The sequence below is a fragment of the Pelmatolapia mariae genome, linkage group LG4 (genome assembly GCF_036321145.2).
Source record: "Pelmatolapia mariae isolate MD_Pm_ZW linkage group LG4, Pm_UMD_F_2, whole genome shotgun sequence".
Classification (NCBI taxonomy): Eukaryota; Metazoa; Chordata; class Actinopteri; order Cichliformes; family Cichlidae; genus Pelmatolapia; species Pelmatolapia mariae.
In genome coordinates, this window is record NC_086230.1 from 20,687,501 (window position 1) to 20,698,156 (window position 10,656).

The 10,656-nt window shown below is 37.7% G+C and overlaps 1 protein-coding gene across 1 annotated transcript in view; it reads right to left on the reverse strand.

Annotated features, from left to right (window-relative positions):
• LOC134626226 (nuclear GTPase SLIP-GC-like) overlaps window positions 1–9,716 on the reverse strand; it is a 15,619-nt gene extending 5,903 nt beyond the window's left edge. Inside the window, exons 1-12 of the mRNA XM_063471833.1 lie at window positions 9,475–9,716; window positions 9,258–9,339; window positions 9,037–9,149; window positions 8,061–8,085; window positions 7,816–7,902; window positions 6,360–6,447; window positions 3,546–3,759; window positions 3,204–3,425; window positions 2,096–2,302; window positions 1,828–2,003; window positions 301–394; window positions 127–214 (exon numbers count right to left, since the gene is read on the reverse strand). Coding sequence (XP_063327903.1) covers window positions 127–214; window positions 301–394; window positions 1,828–2,003; window positions 2,096–2,302; window positions 3,204–3,425; window positions 3,546–3,759; window positions 6,360–6,447; window positions 7,816–7,902; window positions 8,061–8,085; window positions 9,037–9,149; window positions 9,258–9,324 — 1,381 coding nt within the window. The 5' untranslated portion in view covers window positions 9,325–9,339; window positions 9,475–9,716. The remainder of the gene's footprint in view (window positions 1–126; window positions 215–300; window positions 395–1,827; window positions 2,004–2,095; window positions 2,303–3,203; window positions 3,426–3,545; window positions 3,760–6,359; window positions 6,448–7,815; window positions 7,903–8,060; window positions 8,086–9,036; window positions 9,150–9,257; window positions 9,340–9,474) is intronic.
• Window positions 9,717–10,656: the final 940 nt, after the last annotated feature.

The following is a 10,656-nucleotide window of genomic DNA, read 5'->3' on the forward strand; positions in this document are numbered from 1 at the left end:
TCAGTGCCACAGTTTGACATTACTTAAATTCAAATTAAATAATTCTTCTTGCAGTCAGAGCAAACTAAAACAACATGTGCATTTCAGCTGTTTATATTCTGTTAGCAAAACGGAGACTTCACCTACCAGTTTCTTTTGGACTTAGATGCTTCCCTTTTAGGAACTCTTTGGAGCTCACTGTGAACACTTTGAAACTGTCATCAGTGAAGTGTTTCTGGGGGAAAATGATTTAATTTTAAAGCATCCTTGCAACTGTGGAGAGTCTTTACATTAGATTTTCTGTCAGTCTATAAAACTCACCTTAATCTTGGTTCGCTTGTTGAATTCTTTCCTTACTCCATCCTTGGCTTGAATGTTTCTTTTAACTATTTGATCATGGATATCAGCTGATGAACTACAAGAAATGTGCATATATGTACTGTTACCATCATCACTATTATCATCACCATCATTAATCTGGGGCAGGTTGGGTGGTTTTGTTTTATTCTTGGGCTATGTCCACACGTACAGGTATTTTTGAAAACTGAGATTTTCTGTTTTCATTTTTTAAAAATCGCATCGACATGTGCAGTTTTTAAAAAATATCTCTGTTCACATGTAACTTACTAGAATTATGTCCTCTTTTCTTTTCAAGTGCCTTCATTATTTCAAGTGTTAATAACTAAAAACTGTATTTTGGATTTTATCTCACTAGCTCTTTCGGCGAAAGTTTATTCAATAAAGAAAGAAACTGACAATTTTACATTTGTCTTAGTGATTCATAATCATGAGTCACAGCTCTCTGAAATACGGCTGGTGTAAACTCACAACTAAGAATGGACAAAATGCATACAGCATACATATATTTAATTTAAAAAAATTAAATTTATTCAAAAATGACAAAGGCATTGGTGTTGGGACTTGGGTTGTGACAGTGTCTGTGTATTTCACTCTGACACCTCTGTCTTTCTAAGTAGAAGGACAGTAACTGCATGTGTATATTTAAGTGTGTAAAAAATGCAGATAGTATTTTGTTTCTGTCTCCCATTTTGAAAATTCATCAAATGTAAACAATGACGTGGCGTCATGTTTGATGTTGCGTGACTAACTCCCCGTATTCCTCGTCCACGGGTAAATGCAAAAACTGTGTTTTCGAAAATCTCCACGCTGGCAGAAGTTTATAAAAATCTCAGTTTTCAGTGATCCAAAACGCCATTTACGTGTGGACGAAAAGCCCAAACCTATAGAAAAAGCTGCGTTTTCAAAAATACCAGTGTAGCTGTTGACGTAGCTTTGGCCTTCAGGCGGAAATGTGGGAGGCTCCCTTTCTGACCAAGCTGAGCTTTCCCTGACTGTCGCACACATATAACTCATTGTCATCGCCTAGATTGTATTTAAAGACTGACTGTGGCACTGCATCTCTGCCACCTTAGGGTGGTGCTCTCCACTAATTCACCAGTTCATATTAGTTTATTCAGTTTATATTTTTCTTTCATTGTAAATAAACCTATTAAACTTCACATCAGTTGTGCATACATAAAAGCTGCCATGATGCCATTTGCAACTCTTTCTCCTCCTGCTCTCCTGTTATTGCTCACCCTCTTCTCTCTTGCTGTCTCTCTACAACTAAAAAAATCTACTACTTCACCACTCCACTCCCTCTCTCTTTATTACTCAGTCCACCATATTCAATAAACTTTATAAAATTGTATCTGAATCTGAGACTCCCTTTGACCCAAATGTTCTGTATTATTTTTTAAAAAAGGCTCAACTCTGTGTTTCATTCTAGCCTGGGTTGATCTTACATGGAAACACCCTGTAGTTGATCAGCATGCAAAATTTACTTACAGATCATCTGAATCATCAACAAGATCAGACTTGGTGCAGATAAAGTGAATTTGCTGACATTCGCCACCATTTCCAATCAGACTACTGACACTTTCCAGGATCTCCCAGGCCTCTTTCTCTGCTGCTGCTCGATTAATCTCAGTCACAATCCACACAGTAGAACAATCTCCAACTATCTGAAAGGAGAATAACATGTCTCAGTGCTTAATAGAAAGATGACTGTTTACAGACAACACAGTATAAGCAAAGAGCAGTAAATGTGAATTACCCCTTTCCACATCTGATCTCTGCTCTTGTTACAGTCACCATTTCCAGGAAGGTCCACAAGTGTGACATGCTGGAGAAAAGGATTGTTTGGCACCCTGACAGTCACACACTTCACTAGTGGCCAAAACCACTTTTTTCCTTCATTGCCTTCTCCTTGTTTTGAATCACTTCTTGTGTACTTGACAAATTGTGCAGAAAGTTCATTAGCCTGCAATAAATAGTAAAAGCAGTGCAGTTTAATTTCAATCCTCACAGAAAGTGCTTTATAGAAATCATTAAAAAGTCAGTGACATAAAAAAAAGTTTGTAAAGAAATTGGATCACTAAAAGTTGAGTAATTAGTGTTCAGTTTTAGATTTAAATGATCAGATTGTGTCATGTACAAGCTTCTCCTTGTGTTATATTGGACCACGAAAAACATCAATCAAAACCATAATGAAAATAGATTTTTATGATTTATTTAATTTTTATTTTCTATTTAAATCATGCTATGAACACTCTTGTTCTCAACAGTTAGTATTACTATTAGCAGAAACTACTTCATGTCGGCATTTTGCACAGGTGTCCACTTCAACCGACTGTCAGACACTGATTTACTTTGTGGCCACTTTGATTCAGTCTTTGCTGACTTTGCTCAGCAGTGAATTTCTACGGAGCAATTTAAAGTGTAAGAATAGGTTAAAATAGGGAACTGATCACTGTTGTGTGAAGAGGTAAAGGTTCTTACTGCGATTATTTAAAATAAAAACAATCATTCTCTACATCACGGACCTGGACCAGTCTTGGGTCTTGTTAACCACAGTTATTACAAGAACAGATTTATTTTTTCGGATATGTGATCATCTAAAGATCATTGTGGGATCTCAGTAAGATCTGTTTTGTTTTGATCACTGGATCCGTTTTCAGTGTTTTGTGTTTTTGGACTTCTATGCTGCATGCCGTTTTCAGAAGTGAGTTATGTTTCTAGTTCTTAGTCTTTTGTTTATTTGGTCAGTTCCCGCTTTGTGTCCAGGTTGTCCTAGTTTCACCTGTGTGCCCTTCCCAGCATCCCCAGTGTGTAGTCTATCATGGCTGTCTGTTGTAGTAGTAATATCAGAGTTTTTGTCTTACTGATTCACATCTCAAAATCTTCCGCCTGGATTGGAGAAATTCTGGAATTTCTTTGAAATATTTGTTCTCCATGAGGTTTTCAGAAGACTTTTCTTTCCATTCTTCTCCATACAGTGCTGACAGCTTCTCAACAGCAACACGATAATCATCATCGTCTTCCTTTTCCTGATTTTCATTATTGTCAAGAAGCTGACGAAATGACCACAACTCATCTTTCCACTCCTACAAAAACAGATGACAAGCCATTTATTCAGGAATGTACCCAGCCTTAAGCTCCAAGAACTGCACTATAACAAATGATTTAGCTTCAAGAACAAATCAAACTTTGGGAATTCATTTTACCTCCTTTGTGATGAACTCAATTTCTGCCTCATACTTGTTGTGTGTGTTAGCTTCCACTTTGATCATGACTGAGGTGCATGCATTGATACTTCCTGAAGGTAAAAGATTCTTCTCTTCAATTATGGCATTTATCAAAGAGCTCTTTCCAGCCCCGGTTTTACCAAAGACACCAACCAGCTCCCTCTTGTCTGTCTCCAAATCACTGATCTTTTTCCTGTTGAACAAGATTTTAAATATGGGTTAATTGATTCAGTCATGAAAACGTTTTTATGCACGCTTTAAAAAAGAGAGTTTCAAAGAGAGCTATAATCATGGTAGAGATCATCAAATAAAATATCACTAAATATTTTAGTTTTATACACATACACCTCTAATTGTTTACTGTATGTTGTTTTGATCCACACCTTCCTTTTTGTGTCAGTTAAAGTGAAAATGTTTCCCCCAATAGTTGGTAGATAACAGGAACAGGAAAAAAATGTAGATAAGTCACCAAAACTTCCTTAAAATATGAGTCTTTGTTGGTCTTGACTTGGATAGTTTTATTTTACTAATAAATCATTCTGTGATCTATAGTTGTACTGCTATTAAGTCAAAAGTATAACGTAAAATTAGCTAAACAAAGAACCAATACACCAAATAGAATGACACAAGAAACTAATTGGTGAATATGGAACCAAACTATCATCTGGCTGAGTGGTGTGACACCAACAGCCTGCTGCTTAACACCAAGAAGATCAAGGAGCTCATCGTGGACTACAGGAGGAATGCTGACCCACATCCACCCATCTACATTAAAGGGACGGCTGTGGATTATGTGAGCAGCTTCAAGTTCCTTGGAGACCACATCTCCGAGGATCTCATCTGGACGACCAACTGCTCCAAGTTGATCAAGAAGGCTCACCAGCGCCTCTTCTTACTGAGGACTCTGAGGAAGAACCACCTGTCCTCCTGGTGAAATTCTACCGCTGCACCATCGAGAGCATCCTGACTAACTGTATAACAGTCTGGTATGGGAGCCTCTCTGCCTCGGACCGGAAGGCGTTGCAAAGGGTCGTGAAAACCGCCCAGCGCATCGGTGAAAGACCACTTCCTGCCATACACGACATCTACAGGAAGGTGTCTGAAAAGGGCTGGGAAAATCATCAAAGGCCCCAGCACAAGGACTCTTCGACTCCTGGCCTCTGGGAGGCGCTACATGAGCCACAGGACTAAGACCATCAGGTAGTGGAACAGCTTCTTCCCTACAGCTGTCAGACTCCTGACATCTGACCCACATTAAACTCATGGACTGAACATACACACACCTACAACCACCTATAACTGAACACACACACAATGGACAAAACAAACAAATGGCCACCTGTACCCTCGTACACAAAATAATAACATGGACTGAACCACCAATCTTACAACCAGTAGCACTTTATATAACCACTGAAGAACTTACCCACATATCTCACTGATCTGAACTGCACTACTGTAAATGCTGTATAGACAATCATTCTGTACAATACAATAATTATAGTTCTACAACTGTTTATTAATACTCACAATTGTATATCTACATTCAGTATAGTTCATATTTCATATTTCTGTATAGTTTTCATATTTTTAACCATATTTAAATCCTCTTCATAGCCTGTACACAGCTTGTACACTCACTACAGCCTGTACATACTTATAGTTATGGCATATTCATAAAATACCTTCATACCATGTACATTGTAACATACCCATAATGGATTCATATTTTGTAATAAATTTATGTTATGGCTAAAGCACTTTCTGGATGGATGCAAACTGCATTTCGTTGCCTTGTACTTGTGACATGTGCAATGACAATAAAGTTGAATTCTATTCTGTTTTATTCTATTCTACTCTATTTAAAAAGGTTCATGTACAGGCAGCACAATGGCATGATGGGTGGCACTGTTATCTCACACCACCATCTAGCTAGGGGCCTTTTTGTTTTGAGTTTAGGTGTTCTCTCCAAGCCTGTTCTCACTCCCGAGGTGTAACATAGTGACGGTTTGTCAAGTCCCGAGGCGTTCCTGAGGAACGCGAAAAGTGACCTTCCGGGCTCTTATGCTACGCGCCGGGTTATGGATCCATGCAGAATGACGCTTCCACGGTTATACACGTCCCGGCCATGTATTCCAGCCCTAAACCTAAGGTTAACCAGGACTTTATCAATGTTAGATGGTGTTCTCCAAAGTGATTTAAGTAAAACAAATGTACATGTGTAAATTCATTCCAAATAGTTCTCATGTTTTCTCATTTTTCTGATTTCGTATTATAGGGACGTGTTGGGTGGCCAGAAGCGTAATATACCGACGATTTGTCACATAGTGTAACATGTTACGCTTTGGGAGTGAGAACGTGTTGTCTTTCCATGTTTGCCTCGGTTCTCTCCAGGTACTTTGGCTTTCTCCAACAGTCGAGACGTGCAATTAGTGCATTTAGGTTCATAAATTCTAAATCCTCATCAATGTAGTTACTCATTCCTGTGACTGTATCTTGGTGTAACCAGTGTGACATCCATAAAGTTTGTTTGGAGTGAATCATTTTAATTGTTGTGATTATGTGAATATACTGCTTATTTTTGCGTGTGTCAAGACTCTTGAAAAAGGACCATCTTCTCTGTGTGACTCAATTACACATAACTAGCAGCTTCTGAGGATGTTTTACAGATATTTTGTGCATTTTTGCTTTCTTTAAAAACAAACTCTCTGTGATCTGTTTGTGAAACTGTCACACGATCAGGAGTGGAACCAGGCCCATACATTACAAAATATGAAAAAACTTAATACTCACTTTAAGAAATCACTGAGTTTGTCTTGGTCATTTAGTCTTTCATGTACAAATGTCATGATGCTTTTCACATCAGACAGTATGATTGATTCTGTGGACAAAGACAGGAAGAAACTATTTAAAACAAATAGACTAGAATAAACAGAAAATGTAAAATCTCATGTTAAAAAAAACCCCAAAACAAACCTGTGTGAATTAGAGTATATCAGGACCATAATGTGACCACTTACCAATCAAACTTACTATACCATGCATTAGAGCTGGGCGATAGAACGATAACGATATGTATTGCGAAATAACTTTTTCTCGATAGAAAAATTTAACTATTGCGATAGGCCTCATCTCTCTTGTCCTCTTAAAAAAAAAGAAAAAAGAACAGCCAATCCAAATTAAGTAGCGCAGAGCCTAACCAATCACAGCCGCAGCGTCACGTCACGTCACGTGACTTGTTACGTACAGCACAAGTGCCAAGGCGCACATGTGTACTTGTTTTTGCAGCCGGGCTGCCCAGGTAATGAAGGAAATGAGTTTGCCGACTAGAGAAAAATCAACCGAGAGCGTGAGCGAAGGTTACCGAAGAAAAAACCGATGATGGTTCCAATGCCGGAGAGATTGTCGAACGGAAGGGTCATAGAAGTTCCGTAGTGTGAAGGTATTTCGGCTATTTCAAGTCTGACAAAAAACAGAGTAGCGCACTGTAAATTGTGCCGAAAGCAAGTCTGGAAATACAATAAACCGGTGCATGCTCAATCTCTGACTGAAAGCGCTAATTCGTCATTCGGCTTTTGTCAGACTAAAGTCACTGTTAAAACTGTTTGAAAAGCTAAGCTATACAACAAGGAGAGATTGAGAATTTCCTTTTAGTTCTCAGTTTATTTGATATTGACAAAAGTTAGTCAATTTTGTCTGTTCTTCTGTAAAACGAACTAAGATTTACTTTTAGAATTAAAATTTTGTTTCTAAGTGGAATTGACAATTTAGTAGTCTGTTTTGTTTGTTCTATTTTGAAACTTAAACGCTTTAGCGGCTGCGTTTTGTGTAGTTTGCAATATTTGCCTTTATTTATCTGAAACTGAAGTTTCATGTTCCTTAAGTACATCTACCCTGTTAAACTTATTATGGGAAATAAATATTTAAATTAAAACAAGCTGCAGATTATTTCACATTTTACTTGTGAGCAACGGCACATTTAAATCTTACAAATATAGTTATTTGGCTTATATCGTGATATATATCGTTATCGCCTGAAATGAAAAAAACATATCGTGATATGAAAAAATCTTATATCGCCCAGCTCTACCATGCATCATGCTGACTGTTAAATTTTGACAACAGGCCAAAGAAAAAGTAATTTCTAGCATCAAAGATGAAACTGGCATGTTGGACAAATTGTGCTGCACAGAAATTTAACCCTATAGTGGCTTAGACTGTGACATTGTGTAAAAAGAGACGTAAATACCTGCAAATCCTGGCATAGACAGACGCTGTCGCTTAGCTGGTGACTGCAACCTGCTGGCATCACTTTGAAGGTCTGATTTTCTCTTTCCTGATTGGATAAAAACAACAAAAAAAATAAGAACAAAAACGGGTTTCTCTCAGCATTGTAATTTATTCTTAGTAAAGTTATGTAGATTGAAAGGCACCAATATTTTATGCAAACACAGAATAATATGAGATGCAAGAAATGCGATGCATGTGTCTCACCTGTATCACTTGTGGATGGCAAGACCTGAGGACGAATATGAGTTATACAGGAAATTATTACTATTTGCATTGGCATTGTTCTTTAACAGCATTTAAAGGACACTAACATACAAGTTTTACAATCAACAAACTTAAATGCAGTTATATTTATAACTAGCAGACTGATGAAGAATACATTATAAATGACCTTATCACAGAATTGGAGACTTGGCTTCGCAAAAAATCCTATAGCTTGCCAGGCCCCTTTAGCCTGTCCAGCCAAAGGTTAGCTCCCTCTGGCAAATTGTCCCGAACAGTCGGGGAAACAAGATGACTGGGTGATGGTGAGCAGGAAGCATAGTCTTAAACAGAAGCCCCCGGTACACCACCAACCTGTTCATGTGTCTGTTTTTGCCCACTTGGCAAAACACTCACCAGAAATCAAACTCTGGTAATTGGTGATTCTGTTCTGACCTGAATCGAGGAGGGGGCCTAAGGGTACACCTTTCACCATCTTAAAATGCTGTGTTTGCAGCCATTCCCCAACTCTCTGAATGGTACTCATGGCCATTGATCAGTGGGTTTTGGTTTTTGGTCAATGGTCATGAGAATTTGCATAATTACCATTAAGGAACTGACCTCCCAGCCCATTGTTCCTTCACTGGACTGGTTTCAGTCATTATGCAAATATACAGCAGTCAGCTGAAACTGAAGAAGTCACTTGGATGAGTGACGAAACGGTTCTCCCACAAAACGCTACGTCCAGATGAACAGAATCAACTTTTGGAGATTTACTTATCTGCATGATTGATGCATCAAGACAAAACGATAGAAATAGTAATTACTTAGATTACCAGTTACAGAAAAAAAAGTAAAAGAGTTGCTTTCAACGCTGTTTTTCCCATCACTGATTATCACTGCCAGTGTGTTTTTAAATATCCAGATAAAGTCACCTCTGTTCACTAAAATAGCAATAATTGTCAAAGAACTTAATTACCTTTAACAGCTTGAGGTTCTTCTTGAATCTCATTCTTGGTCCAGCTTTTGTGATCAAATTCTCAATTTCTCGATCATCAAGATCAAAAATATTTTCTTTATCAATTTCTTGATCTGTAATTAAAAATAAAGTTGAAGAGATAAAGATTATTCTTAACTTACATCACAGATCACATCAGAATCGATATCTGTACCCATCAGGGATTCACGTTAATACTTTACCTTTAAATTTCTCCACCCACTCACTTAGCCCCCATTCAACCAGTTTGGTTCTTACGAAATCATCCATGACCAAGAAATGAAACTGAAATATAAAATGCAAAATTTAACCAGACAGTACTGCTTTACAGATTAGACATTTGTGACCAGCTTCTTCTTTAATGCATATATAATCAGAGACACTGATATTAAATTCAGATTAAAAGTTCAAACTGCTCACCTTTTGTTAGAAGCAGGAAAAGGCTGCTGAGGGAGATGCGAAGTAAGCAGCGAGACACAAACAGGAAACAGGCGGGAAGAAAGAAATCGAGCAAAAAGCAACGTCCACAAACAGATACGGTTAAAAACAAACTGGAACTGTGTGGCTCAGACTGCACAATAGCAACTGCATCTATACATAAAATAGAAATGTAAATCCAACATGAGTAACGCGGGAGCAGGGAAAAGCAGGACGGAGAACTGAGAAAGGCAGGAAGAGGAGGTGTTTGTGCAGCGCAGATGGGAGTGGCTGGAAGAGCGGTAACACCCTCCCTCGGAGCCCTTTTTTTCAACGACGAAACGATGTTGGGTGATAAACACTTAAAAAAGCTTAATAATAAATACCATCTTAAATCCTCAAAAATACTAATAAAAATATAAATTGCCACTCTTTTCTGTTACAGTCATCAGCCCACCCACACCCATCCCCCAGTAGATAAAATGCAACTGTTAAGTTGCTTATTATATATTATCTTGCATCTATTATCTTGTTTTATAACCCCCAAAACACAAACACATCCTCCAACAACCCACACAACCATGTTTTGTTTTCAAACTCCATTGCAGTGTATTTCTCACCTCAAACCTTTTGTAAACAATAAAACAAATACAAGTAAACTGAAACAAATTACAAGTTGCAATAAAATAAAGTACTAACTCTTTTAATAACAGGAAAAAAACAATCTTTATGGTTTAATTTATTGTAGTGTAGTTGTTTTTTTTTACTGTGTAAGAATATTTAGCATTATGCTATCAATACATTTAAAAAAATGCCTCTCTTCAAAATGGGTTTAAAAACATAAACAACTGTGGGATACTGTTTGTCCATGATTTGGACTGCCCAGTGCGGGCTTCCGACGCAGGGGGATACCTACCTTGGCACTAGGGCTCGTTATCATCACTGATTTCTAGAATTGGTTGGATTCAAATTCGATTCAATTTTTCCTCAGACAGTCAGAAATATTATAATTTTGATCATTTATCAGTACTGATACTTCATCAGAGGTTTAAGCATATGCAATATACACAGCAGATGCCTTTGTGTAAAAGTAACTGAGGATAAAACACAGAAAAACATGAAGGAGATTTTCCTGGCCTGGCTTTTCCTTAAAAATATTCTGCAGTGCATCAAAAACTAAAGAAA